Source organism: Puma concolor, chromosome F2, assembly GCF_028749965.1.
Source record: "Puma concolor isolate L17-30 chromosome F2, mPumCon1.1.hap2, whole genome shotgun sequence".
NCBI classification, from domain to species: Eukaryota; Metazoa; Chordata; class Mammalia; order Carnivora; family Felidae; genus Puma; species Puma concolor.
In genome coordinates, this window is record NC_141684.1 from 40,999,677 (window position 1) to 41,027,472 (window position 27,796).

The following is a 27,796-nucleotide window of genomic DNA, read 5'->3' on the forward strand; positions in this document are numbered from 1 at the left end:
GGGGAAATGCTGCTTCTGCAGGTGAGAAGTGAGTTTTGAGTCTGTGGTTTTGCAGAGGTGGCATGTGCAGGCCTGGAGAAAGGGGGTGAAGACCTGCAAAGAGGGGCAGGAGGGCACAGGGGTGAGATGTGGGGGGAAATGGGCTTGGCCTTGATACAAAAAGCAAACAAAAGAATGAAAAGAAGGACCAGCAGATGTGCTTTGGGCATAATGTTAAGTGACAAGGGTGGGATACAGCACGGCATCTATCCCTGGATTGCAGTAATGTGGAAATGATGTGCACAAAAAAGTAAAGAAGGAATGGAAGGGAACTCATAAAGGTAAAAACATTTTAATTTGGTGATTTGTTGGAGCAGCTAAAAATCTGAGAAACAACTTTTCCCCATTCAGTGTCATTCCCTTTTATGTTGCTAATTTAGTAAATAGTAAACAATTTTAATGCACAGACAGGAAAGAAGGTCATGGTAAAGCATCCCTTGAGTCTAAAGGTCAGAACCTGCCAATCACAAAGTCAAAACTAGGGGATGTACATGGGGTTGCTATAGGGCCACAGGGGATCTGTGGGGGAGATGAGGAGGAGAACAGCCAGCACAGACCCTGGAGCAGTGTGACCTGAGGTCTCAGTTTCCCTACCTGTAAAATAGGGATAATAACAGCACTTATAAGACTATTTTGAAGATTAAATAAAATAATATGTGTAAAGGGCTTACAATCCTGCCAGTTCACAAGTTCTCTTAGGTGTTTGCTATTATCTGGGGGAGGCCAGTGCCAAAGAAGCCAAAGCAGAGCCCAAACCTTGAGGAAGTTAAGGCATGAAGGGAGAGGGGAAGAGCAACTTCCCCCTGCAGTCAAGCCAGTGGACCTCTGCAGGGACAGAAAAAGGCAGGGAGAAGCAAAAGTGAGAGGAAGGGGAGTAGAAGACTGGCAACACACACATACAAAACAAGTGTGGGAGGAAATCATCTGAGATCAAATAAAACCACAAAGAAGAAAAAGGCACAAATGTGATAGAGGTTTAGGGTCCGCGATGCATTCTTCTATGTTGGAATGGGAACACTGGATTTGGGGTCTGTGCCCTCGGTTCTCTCCCTGGCTGCATGTCCTCTTGTCTGCGTGTCCTTGGAAAAGTCATTTATCCCCTGTCTCATTTTTTTAAATCTGTGAAAGTGAAAATGGTGAGGCCAACTGCACAGAGCTGTTGGGATGACTAAAGGAGAGCATGTTATGGTTGGTGGCTGAACACCCAAAAAATGCACAAGGAGATTCTAGGACCATAGCATTCCAGGGCACAGAGCACTGTGGGAGAGAAGCAGTCCTCCGCCTTGACTTCCAGCGTTCAGGCCCAGGAATGAGCGAGGCAGTGGGCGGGGAAGACACGCACGGGGAATCTGGGGACAGATAAAGGAAACTCGTGATGGGGCGAGGCTGGGCTGAAGAGAAACAGATTGGGGAAGAGCTGCAAAGGGAGGGGTCCGCTGAAAGAGGAGGGGGAGGCCGCGGAGGGAGAGGGTGGGAAGGCAGAGATGGGAGGGCAGTGTGAGAAGAAAAGCAGGCTGGGGAAAGAAGGATTGGAATGCAGAAGGAACTTAGGGAAGGAGAAAGTATTGAAGGCGGGAGGGAAAGACGAGTGGGAAAATGGGGATGCAGTGGAGCGGGGGACCAGGCCGCGCGAGGAAAGAGGACCCCGGGAAGAGACGGAGGAGAAAAGAAGCGGCTAAAGCCAGCGCCAGAAGAGTCTGGGGACTTCGAGAAGAGAGGCTGGGGCCTGCAGTAGAGCGCGGCAGCTTTCAGCATCCATCCGGACTCTAAAGACTCGTGGCCTTTGCTTGACCTCGAGGGTCGGGAACAGACGCCCTGTCTTTGTGGAGAGCGGTACCCCACCGAGAGAATGGGGCTGTTCGGGGTTGGGCCCTGCGCCTGGAGCCCGGTGAGGCTTCGCTGGCCCCGGGCGGGCCCCTGAAGGCAACGAACGGCCGGCCTGGAGGTCGGGGCCGAGGAAGGAAGGTATCACCAGCCAGAGCCAGAGCGCAGTCCTCTGCAGACGCGCCTGCCGGGAGCAGTCTCTGGGGGGCGCCGCCGCCGCTTCCCTCCTCCGGGGCCGCTTGCTCCCCGAACAGTGGAGGCAGCGGGAGAGGACTTAGCGCCCGCGCTGCGCTGCGCTGCGCTGCGGGAGAGGTGAGGGGGCGGAGGCGAGCTTCCGACGGTGCTAGGGGGACTCTGGCGCTGCGGATGCTCCTGGCCTCCCCGCCGCCGGGCGACCGCGCCCGCCTTCCCTGGCCCAGCGCTCCCGGCCCGCTCTGCGCACGCCGCCCGGCAACCCCGCGCGCGTCCCGCGGGGGCGCTGCGTCTCCCAGCCACACCGGCACACCGCGGCCCCTCTCCCCCACACCTCCTGGCCACACCGCCGGCCTCTCCTCCCACCCTCCGCTCCCCTCCTCCCCCCACCCCTCCCCTCCCGACTAGGGGCGGGAGGGGGCGTGGCAGGGCCGGGGTTTGTGTGGCTGGGACCCGGCTCCTTGCACTCTGAGTCCGCGCGAGGAGCCGGGCCCCGGCCGCTGTCCAGCCGCTCCGTGCCCCTCACGCCCTGCGCCGCCGCCTCTCTGGGAGACGCTGCCACTCGCTCGCCATGGATACCCCTAGAGTCCTGCTGTCGGCCGTCTTCCTCATCAGTTTCCTGTGGGATTTGCCCGGTTTCCAGCAGGCTTCCATCTCATCCTCGTCGTCGTCCGCGGAGCTGGGCTCCGCCAAGGGAATGCGAAGCCGCAAGGAAGGGAAGATACCGCGGGCGCCACGAGACAGTGCCACGGCCGGGGAGCCCCAGCAGCGCCACGAGCCACAACCGCGGCCACAGGATGAGCCCCGGCGGCGGCCGCCGCAGCAGCCCGAAGCGCAGGAGCCCCCCGGCAGGGGCCCACGCGTGGTGCCCCACGAGTACATGCTGTCAATCTACAGGACTTACTCCATCGCCGAGAAGCTGGGCATCAACGCCAGCTTTTTCCAGTCTTCCAAGTCGGCTAATACGATCACTAGCTTTGTAGACAGGGGACTAGGTAAGTGGCAAAGAAGACGCCCCACTCCTCTCTCCCTGGAACTCCGCAGCCAGGGCGCTGCTTCGGCTCTGGCAGGAGGTTGCGTTTGTGAATTACCATCCCGCTCTGGACGCCTCCCCCTTTCTTTTCTTAAATTGTTTTTCTCAAGCCCGAATAAGTTTATGAATGCAGCTGCAGATTTGACTCCTGTTTTCAACCCTCCCTTCCTCGCTTCCTTCTTTCCCTTCCTTCCTTCTCTCTCGTCTTTCTTTCTCTTGTCTTTTGCAGAAAGCAGCGTGGTGGCCGCTCGTCTGGTGGCTGGTGGAGGAAGCGTGGAGGACGGGAGGTGGCAGGCAAATCACTGGGTCTGGAGAGGGGACGCGGCGGGGACTGACGGCACCCTTGCCACGGGGTCTCGGGTTGTGCGTGGTGCGCGGTACAAGGCCTGAGCTGCGGTGGCCCACCGGGAGGGCCCTGGGGCACGAGTGAGCAGTTGTAAAGCCCCGAGCTCCCGTTCGCTCCGGGAAAAGCCGGCAGAAGCAAGTCCCGCGGTCGGAGGAGTGAGTCCTCGAGCGGCGTCTGGCATTGCCCCGACCCAGCCGCAGCAAGGGTTCTCAGCTCACCCCAGCGCTGGATGTGGGGGGTATTAACAGCCTGGAGGGAGCCCGGCGCCCTCGGGCGTTTTTGCTCCTGCAGCGAGCGTGCTCTCTGCGGCTCCGAGGCGTCAACCTAGTCGTTTCTGCTAAGGCAGCCGCGAGCAACTGGCAGGGCGGGGCAGGGGCAGGGCAACTAAGTTTGGGGTTTGTTGGTACTTAATCCATATGGGTGCATGGATGTGTTCATCCACCTTTCCCAGCCAGGCATCGCTCCTCTCTTTGAGCTTCTCCCAGGGGCCCTATTCGTGGTTCCCTCCGAGGGCGTGGGTGCATGAGTGGGTGCCTGCGGAAACTCGTGCACCAGCTCCTTGCCACCCGAGATGGCCCACGTGGTGAGTGCCTTCAAGAGAACCCCGCTCTCCCCATGGCCCCCAGAAACTGAGGAGGGATCCACAGGCACCAGGAACTCAGCTCCTAAAGAGACAATAACGTGGAAGGAGGCAGGAAAGGAGGGGAGAAAAGGGAAAGAAAAGAGAACGGGGAGGAAGGAGTCGAGAAGAAAGGGAGGAGGAGGTAAAAGAGAGCGAGATTTGGGGGCAGCTATCCATTCCACCATCCTGCCCAGACTTAGCTCCGCGGCTTTGACCGGTTCCCCTCCTCCTATTCCCAGGTCAGTGAAAGTGGGGTCGCTCAGGAACCCGCGAGCGCCAGGGTTCAGGCGGACAGGGCTGCTCCGCTCGGCCTGCCTTGAATACACGCAGGTCCTCGGACCTTTTCGGAGGAGGCTAACGGCCCCCGAGCCCCGGGCTCTTCCCGGGCTTCAGACCCCAGCCTCCACCCTTGCAGCCACCTTCCTTGCAGACCAGGGTTCCTGCCCACGCTGGATTCGCTGCTGCAGCCGAGGTCAGCGAGGTTCATGAGCTGCTGAAAGGTCCAGGCAGCAAATTAACGCCGGCTATTTTATGGTGATTTTAGGGCTACTAAAGTCACCTTTGCAGACACACGTGGCTTCTTCGTAGCGCTGCAACTGGATCCCCAACCTCGGTGCCGGCAGCGCAGCTCGCCCCCTCCCCCCACCCGGTCTTCTCCCTGCCTCTGTTGTCTCCCTCCCTCTAAATCCTGTTTACCGTCCGCCTTCTCTGCTACCCTAGTCAAAGACTACCCTACACTTCCCTGGTGGAGACACTAAAGAAGCTCAGAGAAAATTGCTTAAGAGGCCTTTCCCCAGGGGAAGAAATCCCGGAGGCCCAGGCTGGCGGGAGGCTGGGCGCCTGTTTTCTTTTCCCCAAAGGAAGTGGCAAGAGTCTCCGCCCCTCCCCCAAGCAGGCACCCCTAACTCGTAAGCTGCGCCCTCCGAGTTTGGCCCGGGACCAAGGGACCCTGCAGGCTGTTGGGAGGTGTCTACCGAAGCCTGTGGCGTGCAGGCAGGAGTGGGAGGTCTCTGGAGGGTTCAGCTCCCGCGCCGACGCGGCCTCCCTTCTCCACTGCTGGCGCTGCAGTCTCCCCCCCCCGGGCACCAAACTGGGCGCCCCGGGCGCCGGAGGTAGGGAAAGGGACTGGCTGCGCGCCCAGGCCTGGGGGCCTCTGTTCCCCAGCCAGGTCTCCAGGCTAGCGGGACCAAGACCCAGACGTCGGCTTCAACTCTGGAACGCGGTCCCCAGCCGGAGGAGACGCGGAGTGACCACTTGGACCTCAGCTTCGAAGGCGCGGTCTCCTCCACTCTCTCAGGTTCCCAGAAAACGCGAAGAAAGGCAGTTAGTTGACTGGGAAGGCTGTGCGACTCGTCGCACGCCGCTCGGGGGCGAAGGCGTGCGGAGCTCGAGGCCGGAGGGGGCGCGCAGAGGAGGGGTTGCGTTGCGGGCTACAGCGCCAGCTTGATAAAGGGAAAGCCTCACTTTCCCTCTCACTGATTTTGATTTGATGTGTCACCGGCGGTGACCTCGGGCTGGACCTTCCGGGGCTTGCTTAGCATCGGGCCCCTGATTGGAGTGTTTCAACTCAGCGATCTAATTGAGGGTTCATGTCATAACACATCAAACGGTGTCTAGTCTCCCGTGATGGAAGGGACCCGCCAGCCGCGCATCCCCGGCTCCTGGCGAGGACTTCCGCCCCTCTCACGTGGGGACTCTGAACCGCGCCAAACCCTGCTACATCCCCTCCCCCAACCCGTGGATGGCAGGGCAAGTAGGAGAGAGCAGCGGCCAGCCGAGAGCTGGGCCGGCCGCGCTAACTTGGCGCCTTGCCTCGGGGATGTTTAAATCGCCGTCGAATGCGGCAGGCTTGGCTTGGAGCTGCAGGGTCCCTCAGGGGGAGGAGCAAAGAAAATGCAAGGAGTCTTGAAGCCGGTCCGGGAGGCAGGAACTCCTCACTTACCTACAGTATTTGTAAAAAGCCTTCCTCACCCGGGAACCCCGGAACCTCAAAAGTCACCCCTCAAGCTTGCGATTAAGAGTGGGCGAGTAGGGATAAATTCGGTCGGAAGTGAATGAAGAGCGCTTTGGGTCATAAAGATAGCACGTTCTCTGTTACCTCATCCTTGCCACCTTCTCCCCACCCCACACACACACCTAATGAGGAGACCTGATTGCGACTTTTAAAAAAAGGTCCCTCCTTTCGGGTTGCTCTTCCAGCATCTAGGGGTGATAATAATAGCCAACATATATTGAGCATTTACTGTATACCAAGTACTGTGCTAAAATCTATTACCTGAATTATTTCATCTAATTCTAACAACAACCCCTGGGGAAAGTGCTATAAACAGTGTTTTACAGGTGAATTAAGGAAGACAGAGAGGTTAAGCAAGTTGCTTCAGGTCACACAGAGCGAGGGGTGAAGCACACATCCAATTCTAGGTCTTGTGTACTTAACGATGACACTATATGGATAGGATAAGGGGTGAGAAAGTTTCTAAAGGATGGTGGCAGGAAGCGGGAACAAAAAAAAGGGGGGGACAGATTTGCCACCCGGTCTAATATTCTATGATTTTTAAGAACCAGTTTGGAGTTGGAGCAGATCTTTGGATTTGAGGGTCTGAATCTGTGCTGTGCTTTGTAGTCTCTGTAAAGGCACAAACCACATTATCCCTGATCTTTACAAATTCTTGCATATTGTGCTTTAACTTTGGATCCACAAAGATGGAAACTGCACGTTTGTGCTGGTGCAGTTGTAAGATCAGAATAGATCAGTTTGGATACAGAGAAATTGCAATTAGCACATGCTATAACCATTCAAAGGCCACTAGTACTGGAGTCCTGGGGCCTGGGAAAGGCAGACAATTAGAACTTCTATGAACTCAACATGGCTGAGAGATAGAGGATGAGAGAAAGAGAAACAAATCTGGAACTCTCAGCTTTGTAGTTAGAAGTGCCACATAAACAAGGGGGGGGAAAAAAACCTCCCCCTTGGTTTTGGAAGAAACCAAAATGAGTCTAGGAATACTGCTGTAAGTTTGGTTTCCAGATGATTTGGAAATAAGACTCTTAAAAAAAATTTTTTTTTTCCCCTGGTGGTGGTGGTGGTGGTGGTGGTTGTTACAATAGCCTTCTCAGAAAGGCGGCGGTAGGGGACAGATCAAAAACCAAAAATGAGATCGGAACATCCTTGAGGAACTTGACACCCTAGAAATGAATCCCTGGAAAGTCTGCCGTTGACTGTTGCCTTCTTGGTTTACCTTGTGGGTCTCCATTATCAGAGGGCAGGGCAGGACAATTGTGGGGATGGATAGCCGGGCCGCGAGGAGGGCATTCTCAGAGCTGCAGAGTTCCCTCGCGATTGAAGTTTGTCCCGTACAGCATGTTTATGCAAAACAGCGAGTTTCTGGGTGGACCTGGGCCGCAGAGTGGCGTAATGAACGCAGCAGCGCTTTTGCCCCGACCCTGTTGTCGTTGGCAAACGGAAAATGAAATATAAGCAGGGAAGTATTTTAATGGGGACGGAGGGAATTCACAACTGTTAATTATTTGGTGACCTTGTATTCGATTTGTTTGAGTCCCTTATAAAAACACTAATGCAGACCAGACGGCCAAGTGAGGAAGCCGGCAGAAGGTTCCAATCTAGGCTTTATTTCCCCGGAAAGAGGGAACAGCCTTGGAAAAGGATTGCTGAGCGTTCAGAGTGTGCGCGTGAGGGCGCGCCCGAGTGAGCGTCCGCGTGGGGTTTGCTTTGCTGTCCAGGTTCATGATCTTCTACCAGGCCGGTGGACTGGAAGGTCCTGGGAAAAGGCCGAGGGTGAGGGAAGGAAGCTTTAAAGCAGAAGTTTGTTCTTCTCTTCTGGCGGGAAGGATTAAAACATTTTCAAGGCCACAAACCACAAACACCTAAGCCACTGGCTTGCTGTTAAATATCAGTTGCTGTCACCCCCTTCCCTAAGGCCCTAAGGCCTTTGAAGACTCTTACAAGGGCCGCCTTAGCAAGTAAGCTAAGAACACCTAGTGTCTTCTGCAGCGAGAGTGCGAGTGTGGCCAGAATTCTGGGCGAGCTTCCTCTGCAGGGGAGGCTAATTTGACAGGGACACTGAACGTTTTCCCCCGGCGCGGGAGGCTCTTGGGCTCTGCGAGTTTGCGCGATAGAGTTGCTGGTGGGGGAGGGGATCGAAAAACGTGCCCAAACATCCTTGCCTTTCCTCCACACTAAAAGAAAACCAACCAACCAACCAAACAAACAAAAAAAACAAAACAAAAACCAAAAAACAAGTTACCTAAGCCACAGCCCACGACAGGCCTTGAGAATCCCTTCCGCAAGCTGAAAGAAGACACGAAACCTCCCCGCTTGCGACCCGAGCGTTTGCGCGTCGCCTGGACCCGCGGGGAACGCGGGCGTTGCATAGATGGAGGTCCTAACGCAACCGGTTTTTTCTCCCAGTCTCAGTTCTCTGGGTTCTGGCGGCACACCTCCTAGCAACTGGTGTCGTCTTTCTGGGGCGGTGCAGGGAGAAGGAGAAGGGAACGGGACGGAGGGGCGGGAAAAAGTACGAAAGAGAGAGGGCAGAACGAAAACGTTTGCTTTCTGCCGGGGCTGCTGCGTGCTTTAAACGACGCAGAGCAAATGAACAATACCCCCTGGGGGGCTTTTACGGGAAGGGAAGGGCACTAATTCAATAAGTCCTCGGGTACAGAATAACCCTGGTCGAAGGATGCTCTCTAGATCCGGGGACAGTATCCCAGCGGAGGCCGCGACGTATGGCAAGCGGGACTATGGATCTCCGCGTCGCTTCGTGGCTGGGGGCCTCAAGCACCCCACCCTACCCCCGTCTCCCTTCAAAGCCCTGGCTTTAAGCTCAATGGCAGTTAAGTGGTGCCCTCTGTTTACAGGAATGAAATCGGGCCTCGTAGGCCTAACGAGTTCCAGGGTTGCTGTCCCCTGCCTTCCTGGACCGTCCACTAGCGCTGCTGGGGGCAGAGGGTTGGGTCGGCGTGGGGTGAGAAGCTGCGGGAGCTAGGAGGGACTGGCGGCGGGCGGCGGGCCGCGCTGGCCAGCGTTCCCGGAGAAGCGCGCGCGGCGCAGCCAGTGGCCGGGGTGTCTGGGGGCGGAGCTCGGCTTAGGGACCGGGTAGTGGGCGTGCTGGAGAGGAGAGGGGCGGGCTTGTGGCCCAGGCGGACGCCGGTGGAGCTGAGTGAGCCGTGCAGAAAGTGGGGGCAGGAGCTGCGCGGAGGGTTGGTTTTGGGATCCCGGGTGGTTTATACGGCCCCCTACCCCGTACTCTCCCTAAATAACGTGAGAACCAAAGAGAATCCTTGCGCCCGCTTTGCCAATCTGGCTTTGCAAGATGGTCCAGCCCTCATCCCACTTCCCAGAACTGTTGCTCCTAAGCCCCGTGGGGAGGGAAACTGAATGATGTTGGCCTATGGTCCATAGCTGCCACAGCGAATCTCATTTTGGTGCGACGTTATTTTGGAAGTCAGCTCAAGGTGAACTCATTGAAGCAGAGTTTCCACGATCCCAACCCTTTAAAGAAGACACACCATTGAGGTTTCTCCTACGCAGGACCCCTGGACGCCGAAGGTCCTATCCTGTCCACACAACACGCCGGTTGGAACCCCTCTCCACACCTGCAACCTGAGAACTGGTCAGGGAGGAGAAACCAAATAAAACGGAACCTTTTCTTCTACTTTTGATCTCAAACCTCTCTAGTCAAAAGGCCCGATCATTTTCCAACCGGGAAAGCTGGTTCAAGTCAGCAATTCATCCTCCTCGCCAATCCTGGGTCTGTGTCACTCCAGTGGGCTCCCAGAGACCCTGCTGGTCAACAGGGCAGCGAGGGCGGCCCCTGGCAGATCAACCCGGTCCGGGCCCTGCGTGCGCAACTCCAAGGGAAGGGCAGTGACCTGTGGAGGACGGCAGGACTCCGCGGAAAGTTGGGGACAAAAGCTACAGCATGAGGGAATGGTACCAAGTTTCCGTCTGGATTTCATCTGCAGTGATGTCAAATTAAGATTTGGGGAGACCAGGGTGAGACTGCAGTGAAAAGAGACGCCTGTGAAGTGTTCTTGATCTCCGCTTTGAATCTCTGGCTCTTGAACCCCTCTCAAGAACTCGTAGCCAAGAGCGTTTGCACTAAGTCCTTGGACACCACTTTACAAATGAATCCATTTCATCTTAGAGAAACTAAAGGAGTCTCCTTGAAGCTTCTTTGCCTTCCGAGTCCTGCTGGGGGTGCGCAGTGCCCAGTGCTCTGGGGGAGGGCTGGCCGCCTTCTCCAGCCCGAACCTCGCCTTACTGCCATTGAAGGCTGTGCTGAGGCTCCGGGTGTGCTGGAAGTTCAAAGTTCAGTCGGGTGGCATTCAGGGTTCGCCTTCCCTCCCCTCCTCACGTTGGACCCAAGCGTGGTGCTCGAACACTGGGATTTCTCGGTGGGATCCCCGCTGGCCACCAGACCTGCTGAATCGTATGGGGTTTACAAGGCCCAGACTCTTTGAAGGGAGGAGGGTGCCAGTCGGCCAGGCTTGGGAGAGAGGCTGGAAAAGCCTCTGAAGATTCCGTGGAGGACCCGCGTGAGGCCTCTCTGGCTTTGAAAGGAGGAAAACAAGCTGACAAATTCTGGGTCAGCTATTGGAGAAAACACTGGGGAAGCCAAGAGATCTAGAGAGAAGCTAGATGGTTGACTGTGTGGTGATCACACACACACACACACACACACCAACCTATAGGGCCTTCTCAGGTGACTCAGTGGCTGGGCCTCATTCATTGCTACACCCCATCTTCCCCACCAAATGTGCCTGGCTCTTTGCCCTGTGAAGATCACCCTCATCCCCACCCCGATTACCTCTGTGGACAGATCATGCCCCACAAAAGGGCTCCAAAGTGGGAAGCGAGGGGCGGGGAAGGCTACTAACCCCCAGGCCTGTCTGGGCTGGGTCTGCCCAGCCAGGAACCAAATGCCAGTGTTGGCATATGGGCCAGCACTGGCCCTGAACCCACAGAGGAGGGAACCTGCTAGGAGGGACCTATCTTTGATGAGATTCTGGCTAGAGGTTGGTTGCCCACCTGGAGGTTGTGAGAGAGACCTTGGTGGAGGAGGGACATAATGACAGGAGCACTGAAAAGGGTCTGTGTGATGGGGGTGAAGCCACAACCCCTATAGGCCTTGCCCCTCACTGGACCTCAGATGAATAGAAGCTGGAAGCCCTTGCTTCTCTCCTCCTCCCAGCACCTCTCCTCCACTCACTTCTGGAAATCCTGTGGAAACAATTGGACTGCATCTCCTCAAAGAAGGCCAAGAGGAGTGCAGGTGCATCTTTTGCCTACCTGATTTGGGTGGTTACAGTAATCTTGGCTGTGTTCATTGGGTGCTTTTGTGTGTCATGTACAGCTGGCCCTGGCTGCCTTGATTCTGACTTTTACAATGACTCTGCAAGGTGGGGGGGTGGTTCTCCCATTTTACAAGATGAGGCCTATGAGGCTGGGAGAGATTATACGACCTAGAGTATCCAAGTTCATCCAGCCACTAAGTTACAGGTCAGGATTCAAATCTATGTCTCTTAGACTCTAGACTTTTGTGCTAATTCCACATTGTCAGTAGTAACTAACATTCACACGCGTCTTCAGATAAATGTCTTTCCTACTCTTCTCATTTGCCACCCCTCCCGCAATGACTCTGTGAGTTATCCTCAAAATGTTATCCTCATTTTGTAGATGAGAGAATTGTTTCCCTGTAAGTTCTCTTTCAAAAGCCCAACTGTTAACATCCCTTCAGTTCTGCTGTTTAGGAAGTGATTTACTCTTAGAGACTAGAGACCGATGCTCTTCCCCCAGGCATGGGCTGCATGAAAGAGCAGGAGCCTTCTCAGAGTTTCTACCAGACACAGAGATCAAGGGCTAGGATGTCCAGGGTGGTGGCACAGATTTCGGAGCCATATGGCCATGTTTACTTCTTGGTATCTTGGGCAAGTTACCGTTCAGCAATCTGCATGTGAAGCTTTCTGGTCCATAACATGAGCATACTCGTGATATCCTTTTCTTTTTCATAGTTACTTTTGAGGCTTAAATAAGTTGTTATAAGAATTTAGATCATGCACAATAGATAGTGTTTGCTATTATGATTTCTATTCCGGATGGTCAAGCAAGTGCACCCTATGGAGGGTGAATTGCGTGGATGGTCTCTTGAATCTGCACCTCAGTGAGGAGGCTTCGTGAGATCAGCAGTTTGCAACAAATCTCAACAGAGGCAGGACTCAGGACAAGAATACAGGAGGATGCTCAATATATTACTGTGTCCCAGGAGAGGGTAATCGTTGGAGCACAAATTACTCAGAGGCCTTCACGCCCCAGGAGAGAGGGCTGGTGGCTCATTTTTACTCACCCTGTTCATCTGACTGTGTTTCTAACCTGTCGACTTTGGCACCTCAGGCAGTGCTGAAGCTGAGTAACTAGGGAGCAAGTGACTTCCAATCTAACCGTGCAATTCCTGCTTGGAGATCCTCCTTCTAGTAAAGGAAAAAAAAAAATCCTTGGGGAACCCAGTTCGCCTTGAATTGATGGCATTGGTGATGAATCTGCGTCGCGTGTCTTTCCTCCCTCTTTGCTCCACCGCCCAACGAGTGCCCTGGAAGAGGCGTGGCCACAGGTCTGAGGGCCCCGGATAGAATTAAGACCTTCAGATCCTGTCCTTTACTAGTGGCAAGGCATTGGGCAAGTGAAGATAACTCACAGAATCCCAGTTTCTGCATCCATAAATGAATGTAAAGTAGAACGGGTCTCACCGCCGGCGGTGAGGATTCAGGGACAGAGGCCATCAAAGCCCAAGCACTGGCCTGCCACAAAGGCGCGCCCCATACGCGTTCAGTGCGGCTGTTGGCCAAAAAATGAGGGGGTTGGGGGAAAGGGTTAGCTGCAAAGACGTCTGGAGTTTTAGTTGTAAAGATGGGTGAATATCCCGCCCCTTCTTACTCCCCCCCACCCCACCTAGGGAAGTGGGGGTGGGAAAGTCCACTATCATCTCGGCTTTCTGAGCCCCTGCCTAGTCGCAGGATCTGTGTCATTGGAGGACGTGGGGTGGGACGCGTGGCGGGGTGTCGGGTGGAGGCGAGTGGGGCCCTCTAGGGTCACCTCAAATGCAAAGGACGAGAGCCCGGCACGCACTGAGGAGCCTAGAGAGCTGGAGCCGCGGGGGCACCCTGGAAGGGTGAGGGGCGAGAGACAAAAAATACCCGCAAGGACTCTCAAGCGGGACCTCAAGCTGTGTACCTATCTCAGGAATGTCTTGGAAAAAATGCAGTGTGTGAGCTTTCCGCCCCAAACCAAATGAAACTGCGGGTTTTCAGAAACTCTCCACTGGGTGGCCCAGCGGAGCTGGCCCCAGCGTGAGTAGCCCTGGGGGACCCTCCGGGCGCATTTCCTGCTGCCTGGAGTCCCTCGACGAGGCCGCCCTCCTGGGGCTCAGGTTCTTGGGTGTCGGGTCTTTGGTGCTGTGGGCAACCTTTCCTTTCCCGTCTGGTGTTTGTTTCTTAGCTTTCTCCCGCCACGTACTGAGACTGCGACCCCGCATTGATGACTTTACTGTCCTAGGCCAGTTTTCTAATTTAAAATGGGCATTACAGTCCCTACCTTGCAAGTGATTCGTTTTTTTCTTGTGCCTTCATCTGTTTCCTTTTTAAATTGTTTGTCAAATTCCACACTAGATGTACATGTTTGAGGTGTCCTCAGCCTTTTACCAACTTGCTCTTAACTCAAAAACGGCTGACCTATTTATGAAGACTTCTCTTCAAGTATACAGATGTTTGTCCCTTCTCCTTCTCTCCTCCCCCTCCTTCCTCCATCCACCCACGTGGGAAAGTTGATAGGCACAAATCCAGCAACTGTAACTCGAAAGGTCTGTACGTCTAATACTCAACAAACACCGAGTAAACTGGAGTCTGAGCCAAGCTGTAACAAACCAGGTCGGTGCAAATTAAAACAAAATAAAAAGCTCCCATGATTACTGATTGATTTCAATTTAAAGGTGGAAACCTTAGGATTCCCTCCCAGGATGTAAGAAAGTACCACAAACAGAAGGGAAGGTTCATGTTTCTAGTGAGGAGGATGGGAGAGAGGGTCAACTGGTGATATCAGCCCTCATTTATGAGGACTTGGTGGGAGAGGAGGCTTGTGGGAAGGGAGTGTGAAGGGCTGGCTTCCTACCCAGAGGTGGCCATGACGGCAAGGCCAGGCTTTCTGATGCCAGGTCAGCAGTCAAAGTGTCTTCAGGGTCACAGGGGATGGTGGTGTGTGCACTCCCCAGGTTAGATGCCTCCTTTGGGCGATTTCTGTGATGCATGGCCCCAGAGCAGGTCCAGACAGGTGGGGAATGTGGTCTGTAGGAGAGCTGCACAGAGAAGCCAACTTCTTGGACCCTCTGTTCAGGGGTTAGAGGTTCTGGAGACCCAGTGAGAGTACATGTGGCTGAAAGAGTACCAAAAATGTGGGGGTGGCTGTGGGGGGGCAAAAAGGAGCTGGGAAGAATAGTGACTTGGTTCTAGTGAGTACGACCTTAGAGTCTGCCCTGGGTCTTGTGCTTTGGAGGACGCTGTTTTGCCTCACCTCCAGTGGTGCCCCACCCCACATGATGAGGAATCTAAGGAGCCAAGGGGACATGCTCATGTAGATTCATGGCTCTTACAGTGAGATCCCAGACCAGCAGAATCAGCATTGCCTGGGAGCTTCAGAAAGATGCATTTTCTAGGCTCCATAAGAAACCTCTGGAGCTTGAGAGAATTTGCATTTCTAACAAGCTTGACGCTGTGTGGTGCTGATGGTGCAGACTTAAGGGGCCTCTACAGGTTTAGTGGCCTTGAGATCTACTATTCTACTGTGGTCATTGAACCATAGAGCTCTTGCCCAACTAGCCCAGAGTCCCCTTCAAGGGCCTGGACAACTTCTTCATTGGGTTTGTCCTCCTAAGAGTGTATCTGCCCCAGATATATGCCTGGAAGCTTGCACCTGTGAGCAAGGGAGTCCACACTGGTGCAGGTGAGGCTGCTGGAGCTTTGATGGAAAGAGAAAGGAGCAGGTTAGACTGAAGCCCCCATTTGCACTCTTTCCCTGAGCCCTGGAAAGATTAAGAAGTGGCTGATCTTGCTAGAAAGACCATCAGAAATCCCAAGGCTGCACAATCAGTAGAACCCTCTCTCTACAGATGCTTTCCTCTGTTCTGACACCTCTTGAGAAGTAGAGAAAAGTAATTCAGCTGTGCAGACTAACCATTATTAGCCCACACTTAAAAAAAAAAGAGTAGAAACAAAATAGGCTGCTTTCTCCATGTTTCACGAGAGAGATATAAATAAATCATTACCCTTTGCACCTTTCTATGCTCTCCAGCCAGTGACAAATTGTCTCAAGAGTTATGTAAGCAGGGATGGAAATGATTTCCTTAAGGAGTCCATGTTTTATTCCTAGCAAGCCGTGAAAATACAGTTTGGACTGTATCCCCCCATCCCTTATACCCCAGCCATTCCTGGTTGCTTTTAAACTCTAGTACCTGGACTACAATGGAGAGGCAATGGGGCTTAGGGGCTAAATGCTCCAACTCTGGAATTAAACAGACCTAAGTCTGGATCTCAACTTCACCACTTACTAGCTGTCAGACTTTGGTAATTAACTTAATTTCCCCAAACCTTGGTTTTCCCACCTGTAAAATGGGAACAATAAGAATATCTACCTTACAGAACTGGTCTGTGCTTGTGGATAAAGTAAGGATGAAAAACACATCAGCCCTCACAATATTTAGCTGGTGCAGCAAATGCCTTCTGTTTGTCCATCTCATCACACCCTTAGTTTAGGGAGAGAGAAATATGAGAGGCAAGAAAGTGAAGCCTAAGGCAATAGGTCCAGAGATCTGGGTGGTGGCTGAGGGTTGTCAGACACAGGTTTCTTTAAAGGAGGAGAAGAAAGTGTGCTGAGTTCCCACTGATTTTAATGTGACCCTGGCCGGTTTGAAGGTCTTGGCTTCCATAAATCAACCGCCTCCAGCAGCTTTTCCCTCTTCACCTCTCTAACCCTTCCCACAGCTCCATCTCAGGTCAGGACTTGTGCGTTAGAGTGAGGTAGCCAGCCATGCAGTCAGCCTAGAGTGGGGACTGGGTGTGGCTGAGGCTCCAGACCCAGTGCCCTGGGGCTACATCTGGATAGGCTGGGAGGGTCGGACCCAGGACCCAGTGACGCTTTTACTATTGAAATCGAACCAAACTTTACTAGCTTCTGGGGAAAGCTGGGGGCTTTGGGGATTTTTGTATTTGCTGGGTTGTAAATATTTTATGAGAAGGCAGCCCAGGAAAATCTGGTTAGCTTTCCGCCTTGCACATTGAAGTGGGGTTGGCTTCATGCACAAATGCATCAAAAAAGAAGTCAAGTTGTGCCTTGGTCCCAAAGAATTCATCTTGGATTTTAAAAGCTTGTTATTCCCGCCACCCACCCCCTGCCATCATGTGCCCCAGATTTCTTTTTCTTATTTGTAATCAAAAATTTAATCTGCAAGATGAGTTGCGAAGCAAGAAGATTTCAAGTTGGGTGGGTGGGTGAAGGGGAGAATGTGTGTGTGTGTGTGTGTGTGTGTGTGTGTGTGTGTGTGTGTGTGTGTGTGTTTGAGGTATTCTCCTTACTGGTGTATTTCTCTTTGACTGAGGGATCTTCTCAACGGATAGATGCCTGGTGTGTGTGTTTGTTCCTTTGCCCCCTGCAGACTTCTGAAAGCTTCATTGCTCTTTTGTTTGTTGTTAAAGTGGTAGGTGAATTTGAGGAAGGAAGGAAGGAAGGAAGGAAGGAGAAGGAAGGAAGGAAGGAAGGAAGGAAGGAAGGAAGGAAGGAAGGAAGGAAGGAGAAGGAAGGAAGGAAGGAAGGAAGGAGAAGGAAGGAAGGAAGGAAGGAGAAGGAAGGAAGGAAGGAAGGAAGGAGAAGGAAGGAAGGAAGGAAGGAAGGAAGGAAGGAAGGAAGGAAGGAAGGAAGGAACAGATCATATAGTCGATCTTCAATCTGTCAGCTTTGTGTTGGGCCTAAATGCTTCAGCAAAACTGTCTAATGGGCAGCAACATCCCCCCAGACCAGTGGGTCTAAACTAGGGCTGCATCTTCAAATCATCTTGGAGCTTAAAAACAAAGAAACAAACAAACAAACAAAACTGACAAAAACCCAGTACCCAGGCTCTACCCTCAGATATTCATGCAATTGGTTAAAGCAAGCCCTGGCACTGGTAATTATTAACTTCTCTAGATGATTATAATGGGCACCCAGAATGCGAATAGCTACGTTTCTCACTTATTGCCCAGCATGTACTCCAGCTGGCACAGCTGTACCTGCTGCGTTGAGCAAGATGGACATGACATGGTGCTAGCTCCTATGGGTCAGTGGAGGGGGGCAGGATGTTGCTGGGAAAGACCACTAAAGAGACAAATATAAGCAAGTGTTTGTAGATAATGCTAAGTGCCGGGAAGATAATAAGCCAGGTCCTGTGATAGTGACCAAGGGAGGCTACTTTAGATCAGGGTGGTCGAAGATGGCCTCACGGAGGAGGTGACATTTGAACCGAGACGTGAATGATGAGAACGAGCCAGCCAGCCAAAAGGAGGTCTAGGGGAAGCGCGGCCCAGGTCCACGACCACAAAGGGCACATTAGTGGTTACGCAGGCTCCTTGGAGGGGAAACCGGGGAGGCCGCCGCCACCGCCGCCTCTCCGGCAGCCAACGACTTCCGCCCTGGGAGCCCCCGGCTGACAGGAGGAGGGGGGCCTGCCCCGATGCTCCCCCTCCTCTGGCTGCGCACCGGCCAGGCGGGGAGCCCGGGTGGTCAGGCCCCGGGCAGGCCGAGCTGGACTCCCAGCCGGCCTGCCCCGCTCCCCGCCCTTTTCCTCCCGGGGGCGGCCGCAGAGCACCGGACTGATCTCCCCCTTAAGTGAAACTGACTGTAATTATTTTTTATCTCGCAGACGATCTCTCGCACACTCCTCTCCGGAGACAGAAGTATTTGTTTGATGTGTCCACGCTCTCAGACAAAGAAGAGCTGGTGGGCGCGGAGCTGCGGCTCTTTCGCCAGGCGCCCGCAGCGCCCTGGGGGCCGCCGGCCGGGCCGCTCCACGTGCAGCTCTTCCCCTGCCTGTCGCCCCAGCTGCTGGACGCGCGGACCCTGGACCCGCAGGGGGCGCCCCGGGCCGGCTGGGAAGTCTTCGACGTGTGGCAGGGCCTGCGCCAGCAGCCCTGGAAGCAGCTGTGCTTGGAGCTGCGGGCCGCGTGGGGCGAGCCGGGAGCTGGGGAGGCCGAGGCACGCGCGCCGGGGCCGCAGCAGCAGCCACCGCCCCCGGACCTGCGGAGTCTGGGCTTCGGCCGGAGGGTGCGGCCCCCCCAGGAGCGCGCCCTGCTCGTCGTGTTCACCAGATCCCAGCGCAAGAACTTGTTCGTCGAGATGCGCGAGCAGCTGGGCTCGGCCGAGGTCGCGGGCCCGGGCGCCGGCGCCGAGGGGTCGTGGCCGCCGCCGTCGGGCGCCCCGGACGCCGGGCCTTGGCTGCCCTCACCCGGCCGCCGGCGGCGGCGCACGGCCTTCGCCAGCCGCCACGGCAAGCGGCATGGCAAGAAGTCGAGGCTGCGCTGCAGCAAGAAGCCCCTGCACGTGAACTTCAAGGAGCTGGGCTGGGACGACTGGATTATCGCGCCCTTGGAGTACGAGGCCTACCACTGCGAAGGCGTGTGCGACTTCCCGCTGCGCTCGCACCTGGAGCCCACCAACCACGCCATCATCCAGACGTTGATGAACTCCATGGATCCGGGCTCCACCCCGCCCAGCTGCTGCGTGCCCACCAAATTGACTCCCATCAGCATCCTGTACATCGACGCCGGCAATAACGTGGTCTACAAGCAGTACGAGGACATGGTGGTGGAGTCCTGCGGCTGCAGGTAGCGGCGCCTTTCCTGCTGCCTTGGCCCCTGACCGCAGGGGAGGCTTGACTAAAGAGAGGCGGAGGAGGAGCTGGCCTTGGAGGAGGCAGAGGGTGGGGGAACAGCCTGGACATGCAGCCCGGTGGGAGAGGAGGGAGCGCAGCCTTCCCAGAACCTTCCACCTGCCAGCCCAGAGGGAGATACGGATTTTCACACCTCGCCTGGCCACCCTGGAAAAACAAGCCAAGGAGGATTTCTTTAGTTTTTTTTTTTTTTTTTTTTCCTTTATTACTGTGGCTTTGGATTTCCTTGTGTGTCTCACAGGTTTTGATAGGAGGTGGGGGGCGGGGAGACGCATACCTGTTTCTCAACCGCTCCAAGGATTGAAAATTTTGTAGCTTAAGAAGAGAAACAGTGTGGGAGGAAGAATCACCTTTGACCACATCTTGGTTTGATTGTTTTCTATCCGTGTAAAGAAGGTGGGTTTTTTGTTTGTTTGTTTGTTTGTTTGTTTTTTTCTGGCCATGGCCTAGCCTATGCCTTGTGACCTCCCAAGCAGAAGAGTGTTCAAATAGAGGAATTGGCACCGGGAACAGGAAAGCCAGGAACGGCCCTAGCTTTAGAAGAACTTGCTTTTATACCTGGCTGCCCTGGGCTCTCCCAGGAGAGGGAGCTGGCAACCGGCATCTCACTCAAGGGGTCTCAGGTCCTTTCTGTTGCTTTTTCTGGTAGGGGAAAGGGGGACTGGTATGGATGGAATGACAAGAATGAGTCCAAATGGAACCCCCTGAAGGATAATGAGAAACCACAAGGCCTGCCTCTGATGGCGCTGACACTGAGGTGTATTAGCCAGGCTGGAGGTAACCCAGGAAAAACCCTTCTGTGGTGTCTGTTTCTAATTGATTTCTTTGAACAGAATTTGCCAAAATTCAGACATCCCCTTTTAAGGGGAAGGTGATTTTCCAGTTAAACAAAAAGTGAGTAGGGACGGGAAGCTATGTAACTAAGGTAAGAGGTGCAGAGGAGGGGAAATGAGCCAAGAAGCAGAGGATGAAGTCAGGACGGGAGGTCGTGGGCCCCAAGGAAGGATGGGGAGAAGGGGGCAGGCCAGAAGCAGGGAAGAGAGGATGAAAGGGGACACAGGTCCCTGTGCCCGTAGATTTCTTTAAAATCTATGTTTTCTCCCCTCTCTCTAACATTCCTGAAAGATTACCAACCAGCAATAGCCCAGGGCTCCCCCAAAAGAATTGTTTCAGATTGTAATTACCAGTTAGGCAATGTTTTTAAAACTTAGTAATGAGAAACTGTGAAAAGAGCTAAGTGTTACATTGAGCTTGGAGTGGGAGATGGGGAAGGGACAGTGAGGGAGGAGGCAGGGGCGGTATTCATCTTCCGAAAGGAAGCAGGAGAGAGCACAACACAATTTCAATACCATTCCCAGATTGTCAGAAACATGAACTTTCCCCCAGCCTGCACCAGTATTATTTTCAAACATTGCCCATATGTAGGCCCTTTGCAGCATTAGTTTCCTTCCTAGCTTTGACCATGAAATGGTTTAAACAAGGGAACTTGTACCAACCATTAAAAAAAAAAAAAAAGTTTTTGTTTTTTCCTAAGTGGTTTTGCTCTCTCTCGATCTAAACCTGTTGCTTGTTTGGTTCAGAGAACTACAAACTGTCCAAGAAAGGGTGAGAATGATTTTTAAAAAATGCTAATATAAAATGCTAAGTAAAAAAAAAAAAAAAAAAAAAGACTTGGCCAGGAGAAATAATTTAAAATGCACATTTGCTTTGGATGCACTGTTGTTCTGTTACGGCTGTATATATTTGTTTATTTAAGGTGGCTGAAAGTGCAAAGGGGAAATGGACAGCATGCAATTCATCTTAATGTACAAACCTTATATGCACTCAAATGTTATAATTTCTAATATTTTAAAAGTTTATATTCGAGTTGTACAAAGTTACGCATTAATCAGATATTTCATTCTTTCATAATGTTATCATTTTCTTAAATATTATTACAAAATTTTAAGTCTGTCTAATGGAGAGTTTTTTTAAACTGTCTACCTCACTATAATACAAGTATTTACAACACTAAAGTTACCGGAGGTCAATTTTATATTCAAAACATTTTTTACAGTACACTTTACTTGGATGATACGCAGTCTAATACTGTATTATTAAACTCATTTTCCCCCTTAATCACTCAGCCTGGTTTATATGGATCTATTTAGAAAAATCATTTTCTCACGGAACTGTTGTCAGTGGTATTTTGGTCCAGTATGGGACTGAATGTCTGGAAAGGCACTGGTTATTTGAAAGTGCATCATTTAGAGCATTGCACTTCATAACTCTTCCATGACTCTTGGTGAAATTTTCATTTACCAGATTAAAGCCAAATCCTCGTCAACTCTTAGAAAGTGTTGATAAAGCCTGTAATGCACTCCAGCATCTCAAGTCCCCAAATAAGAATTGGGATGATTTCTTGGCTTCTTTAACGTTGAGAAAAAGGCTGTAAATTATTTAAGCCCACCAAGATGTCAGTAACTACTGTCTTCATGTATGGCATACTGCAAGCAGAAGATATGAGACGTTCTCTGTTCACTTACTGTAAATCAGGCTCGTACTTGCTGTACACACAAGTGCAAGTCTGAGCCCTCGCTGTAGGTCAGGCACAATGATGTATGTGCATTATTTCATTTAAACCCCTCAGAAACTCCATGATATAGGTATCATTTTTATCCCCATTTTACAGACCAGGAAACTGAGGTGCAGAGAGGTTAAGCAACCTGTCAGTGGTCATGTAGCCAGGGCGTGGCACTGAGGTTTTAAACCTAGTTCTTTCAGACTGTAGAGCCTGAGGTATCAACCCCTATACAATTCTCCCCCAACCTCATCTACCTGCTCTCTGGTTGGTGCCTAAATGTCAGTGTGGGGAATTTGCAATTAGTCACAATTCTGGAGGTTGGTGAGCTGTCACAGGGGCCACCAGCGCTGCGTGCGGGTTTGGAATATGTGAATTGTGTGACTGCTAGGGTGGGGGAAGCTGAAATGTGGGTACAGATTGCAAAGCTCAGTGAGTTCTTAGCTTAGGCTTGCCCCGGGAAACCCCGTAGTTTAGGTCATTGCTGGGTTTCTGCAGAGTCTCTGCGGTTTTTTGGAACTGCCTGGGTGTGGTTTTGTGAGTGGGTTCTCACAATAATGGTCAATTTACAGATAGGTTATGTTTCAATAGACTGGTTGTAAGTGGTCTGTGTAAAGGTGAGAAACATTTTCGTATGGAAACAATAATGTTGGTTTGAGTTTCCAGGTCATTTTGCATAAGTTTTATTTACCCAAATGGAACTTTTTAATAAAGCAATTTTGACTTCTGGGTTTTGGGGACAGATAATCACCTGGGAAAGAAAAAACAAAAAAAGAGGCTCTTGCTCTTCTCTTTCCTGGGTGGAGGTGGGTTTTGAAATAGTTGAGACTTCTTTGCGCTCTCCACCACTCTTTCTGTATGCCTCACCCAATTCCCCAAGCTCCCCAGCTACCCCTGGGACTGCCAGCTCTGCCCTGTAGTGTGTCCCCAATCCAGAGATTTCCCTTTTCTGCATAAATATTTCCAGCCCCAAAGTTATTTTTCTCTCTTCCTTCCATCAGAAAGTTTATTCCTTCACTCAGATGGTAGAAGAAACACGATGGATCGGATTGAATTACATGAAGATGTAAATATCTCCTAGTTCCTTAACCTTGGAGACATTTGCATTTTAAGAAAAGAACCTTGGGTAACTCAGATTTCTTGGGAGTGATGTGAAAGACTAAATAGAAGATTCAACACTCCAGCCACACACAATTTTGAGGTTGAATATGAGCTAGGCACTAAAGATACAGGGTGAATGGAAAGAACTGTCAATGTGAATTTTTTGATGTCCTTTAAGGTACATCGCTATTTATAGCTAATGTTTTAAAAATTAAATGCAATGCATTAAAGCAAAAACATTTAATAACTTAGTTTTTTCTAAAGCTCTTACGTTTAATGAGTGTAGGCCCCATAAAGAATTTGTTGCCCTTGTTTTTACTCATTGCTATATTCTTAGCATCCAAAATAATGCCCAACACAGAGCATACACTCAATAAATATGCTGAATGATTTTACAAATCCTATTTTACTTGTTAATATAATAATTTTAGTAAGCACTTTGAAGGGAGACTTAGATTTATGCCTCTTCCACTCGAACGGATCAGCCTCCCTTAATTCTGGTTACAAACCTAATTAATAGACTTCCTTTAAATATTGCACACTGCTTTTATCAATTTAATATATTCATTTTTCTTTTAGAGCCCTTCAAATTTCTCTAATAAGAAAAAAAAACTTCTTATATATTTAAACCCCTCTTAAGTAAAGCTAATAAATTAAACTTCTTAAGATGATTCTTAAGCATTTCAATACTGTTTATATCATTTGGCTTAACATCAGGAATCTAAAATTAGTTACCCAATTATCCATTTAAATTGATTTCAGAAGGCTAACCTGCTAGATACCTTAATAGACAACATTTTTTAAAGCTTGAAAATGTTTTAAATACCAAATATATACAAATTGTCTGAATAATTAAAAAAAAAAAAACTTTTTGGGGCACCTGGGTGGCTCAGTCAGTTAAGTGTCCGACTTTGGCTCAGGTCATGATCTCACAGCTCCTGAGTTTGAGCCCCTTGTCAGACTCCATGCTGACAGCTTAGAGCCTGCTTCAGCTTCTGTGTCTCCCTCTCTCTCTGCTCCTCTCCCACTCATGCTCTGTCTCTCTCTTTCTCAAAAATAAATAAACAATGGGGCGCCTGGGTGGCTCAGTCGGTTAAGCGTCCGACTTCAGCTCAGGTCACCATCTCACAGTCCGTGAGTTCGAGCCCCGCGTCGGGCTCTGGGCTGATGGCTCAGAGCCTGGAGCCTGCTTCCAGTTCTGTGTCTCCCTGTCTCTCTGCCCCTCCCCCGTTCATGCTCTGTCTCTCTCTGTCTCAAAAATAAATAAACGTTAAAAAATAAATAAATAAATAAACATTAAAAAAAAGTTTAAAAAAAAACCTATTTTTGAACGTAGTACACAGTGTTAATGATTGAGATTCGATTTACTTAATCTTTGTACTCTATTCCAAAATTTCTTTGGGTTAAAAACACTAGCCCACTCCTGAAAATTGTAGTGTCACAAGCAAGGTAGAGTGGCCATTTCAGCAGACGACTGTGGCTGCAAATCTACCAAAAGTTTCAGTTGAGAAAGGAGATGGATTCTCCCTGAGACACTGACCACATGCCAACTCCCTTTTAACACTCACTGTAACTACATGAACTCCAGACTCCTGTCTTTTATGAGGTGATCTCTCTTGGTTTCAAGATAGGTCATTAACTAATTTTTCCTCCTGAGTTGGGTAAATTGAATTCCACACCCCTTATTAAGATTATAGCTAACTTTCTTCACTGATTAATTGGATTTCACATTTATTTAATGATTTTAGGATTTATCTTTTTTTAAAAAATTTTTTTAATGTTTATTTTTGAGAGAGAGTGCGTGCACATGTGCACGAGTGGGGGAGGAGCAGAGAGAGAGGGAGACACAGAATCCAAAGCAGGCTCCAGGCTCTGAACTGTCAGTAGCCCGACGTGGGGCTCGAACTCATGAGTCAAACCATGAGATCATGACCTGAGCCGAAGTTGGACGCCCAACCAACTGAGCCAGCCAGGTGCCCCAAGACATATCTTTGTTTTCACCTTTGGTTTTAAAATTACTGCCATTTTATTGAATTATTCTGCCCTTACACAATTCTTCCACAACCTCTTCTGACTTTATTTATTTATTTTTCCTATAATCTTCCTTTGTGGAAGAGCTACAACTCTTACAGATATTAAAATGGCATCTGATGGAAGCTGCACATCCCTTGTTCTTGGTCTAGTTCTATGGTCACTGTACTAAAACCATGTTAATAAAAACACAATCCCTATGCTTGAGGAGTTCATAGGAATATTATTATTATGATTACTATTATCTTATGAGGTAATCTTTATGAAAACCCTAATTTTTTTTTTTTTTTTTACAAATTGCCACCTTTACATTTTTTTAAATATTTTTAAATGTTTATTCATTTTTGAGAGACAGAGCATGAGAGGGGAAGGGGCAGAGAGAGGGAGACACAGAATCTGAAGCAGGCTCCAGGCTCTGAGCTGTCAGCACAGAGCCCGACGCGGGGCTTGAACTCACACACTGAGATATCATGACCTGAGCTGAAGTCGGATGCTCAACCAACTGAGCCACCCAGGCACCCCTGAAAACCCTAACTCTTATCACTCTGCCTTACAGATGAGAAAACTGTGGCTTAGCCAGGGTCAGCCACTTCCTTGAAAGGAGTTAGGATGCAATCTGGTAGAATCCAGAGCCCAGTCTCATCTGCTCACTCATTCGGCAGCTGATTCATAAATTCTCATAGCATGGTATGCATTATTTGAAGCTCGAGGAAACTTTACAAATTGAACTGGAGATACAGCCAGTTCCAAAATTGAATTCGGAGATTTTGCAGACTCCTAAAGGCAGGCTGCTCTCTTTATCTACATTCTGCATTTTTATACTTTATTCGTTTCCTTGCCAACTCACAAATTCCCTGAAAGCTTAACCTACCCTTTTCCATAGCTGTTGAGGAACCAGGGAGAATAGGATTCAGGTTTGAGGGATGGAGAAACATTTACAGCCATGAGTTCTCTACCATCCAGATATTCAAAATTACAAAGGATGCAATGCTAACTCTTCCAAGTAGTCCAAACTTATTGGAAGTAAAATGTGTTTGATTTAAAAAGAAGAAATTTAATAAATATTTGTTATGTATTAGTGTCATCTGTGACTAGAGGCAGAATTTCCTAGATGTAACTGAGAATGGTCACCTGAGTGGAAATTAGAACCTCTTGATGTAATTTTGTTTTCAAAAATTCATATTTCCAAGTGATTATTCTTTTACCTCTACTGGGAATCCTTAATCATGATAATGAGGGGGCCTGGGTGGCTCAGTTGGTTAAGCATCCAACTCTTGATTTCCGCTCAGGTCATGATCTCAGGGTTTGTGATATGGAGCCCCTGTTGGGCTCTGCGTTGTTAACATAGCAGAGTCTGCTTGGGAATTTCTTTTCTCTCTCTCTCTCCCCCTCCCCCACTTGCTCACTCACTCTATCTCTCTCTTTCTCTCCCCCATAAATAAATAAATAAACTATATATATACATACATATGTATGTATATATATATATATGTGTGTATATATATATACATATATATATACACATACATATGTATGTATATATATATATATATATAAATAAAATCATGATAATGGTTCAGCAGCAGGAATGTGAGACTAGTTAATGTACTTCATCTCGAAACAGCTAGAAAACCAATAGTATGTGTCCAGGGAATTTTAAAACAGGTTTAACAGGATTATTTAGTCTTGACCTAGGGCAATGACCAAATAGGATTACATCCATGATGCGATTTGGCCATCTGCAACTCCATGTTTGGTTGTCCCTCTTTGGAACAGAGGGAATCTTGTGTCTTTACCCACAAGACCTGATGATTTACTTGTGAATGCCAACATACTTACACCACCAGCCAGGTGTGCCCTAAACTTTTATTTTTTTAAATTCTTGATTAGATCCTTACTTTCTGAATTTTTGTAAGTTCTCCAGAAATGACAGTTCCAATTTGTTGGAAGAAAGGAATAATTGAACTGCCGAATGTCTTCACTCCTTTCCTTTGAAATTCATATTCTCATTTCCACAGGGGATTATTTACTTGTCTCTGTTGAGATTGTCTTAAAAGTCTTGGAGTTTCAGTTTGAATTTTGAGACTTGCCTTATCTCCAGTTTTATACCTAAAATCTCTGATGAGTTGAGAAAACCATGGAGATAATTAGCTTTTGAGTTATATTATTATTTTTTTCCCTTACTAGTAGATAATGTTTATTGGATACCACTAGTGTTCAAATCATGGTAGAAGAATTAAATTTATCCAAGGCCCTTGGTTAGATGGCTCAGTTAATAATTTATTCCCACCAGAAAGAACTTTTAATGTTGCTTACTTTAAAATTACTGTCCAGAGCAAATGGACATTTACCTTATAAGAATGTTTGGTTTAGGCTTAAACAAAACTATGTATTCTTTCCAGATTTCAATTTTGCCAAAACATGAAGTTTGTTGGGAGTGGGTTGCCAGTGAGCAAGAGCCTCTGACAGTGCAGTGAACAGATGGTTCTTCAAAATAAATAGGTAAGGGGCGCCTGAGTCGCTTAGTTGATGGAGCGTCTGACTTTGGCTCAAGTCATGATCTTGCGGGTTTGTGGGTTCAAGCCCTGCATCAGGCTCTGCAGCTGACAGCTTGGAGCCTGGAGCCTGCTTCAGATTCTGTGTCTCTCTCTCTCTCTGCCCCTCCCCTACTTGCTCTCTCTCTCTCTCTCTCTCTCAAAAATAAAATAAACATTAACAAAAAAGAAAATTAAAAACTAGATAATAGTTTCATTAAAAAACAATGATCTGATTTCTAAAGATTACTTATATCAATTGGAAAGTGACTTCCTAGCCAGCACATTGTAGTTGTTGTTACCTAGTTGTCAGTGGGAGTAACCTGGATTGAGCATTGGGACAGCATAATGGTTAAAAATTCACTTCAGGCATGATCTGAACAGCCACTGTATCTTAGAATTCCTCCAAATCTCAGAATTTGGGCTATTTGTCTAGCGGTGGGGTACACAGACGGGCAGATCTGACTCCTTCATATCACTGTCTCCCAATCTCTTGGTGTGACCCAGGCTGTGGGTGCTTATCCTATGAT

At 50.0% G+C, this 27,796-nt stretch overlaps 1 protein-coding gene across 1 annotated transcript; it reads left to right on the top strand.

Moving 5' to 3' along the window:
- Positions 1–1,542: 1,542 nt before the first annotated feature.
- GDF6 (growth differentiation factor 6) lies at positions 1,543–21,158 on the top strand. The gene is made up of 2 exons (XM_086695137.1): positions 1,543–3,050; positions 18,015–21,158. The coding sequence occupies exons 1-2, from the start codon at positions 2,627–2,629 to the stop codon at positions 18,977–18,979; spliced, it is 1,389 nt and encodes a 462-aa protein (XP_086551263.1). The 5' UTR covers positions 1,543–2,626; the 3' UTR covers positions 18,980–21,158.
- Positions 21,159–27,796: the final 6,638 nt, after the last annotated feature.

Excerpts from the sequence above, each read along its gene's own strand:
- GDF6 (XM_086695137.1), top strand. The coding sequence starts at position 2,627 with ATGGATACCCCTAGAGTCCTGCTGTCGGCCGTCTTCCTCATCAGTTTC. Across the intron at positions 3,051-18,014 it reads CTTTGTAGACAGGGGACTAG|ACGATCTCTCGCACACTCCT; the intron begins GTAAGTGGCAAA and ends TTTATCTCGCAG.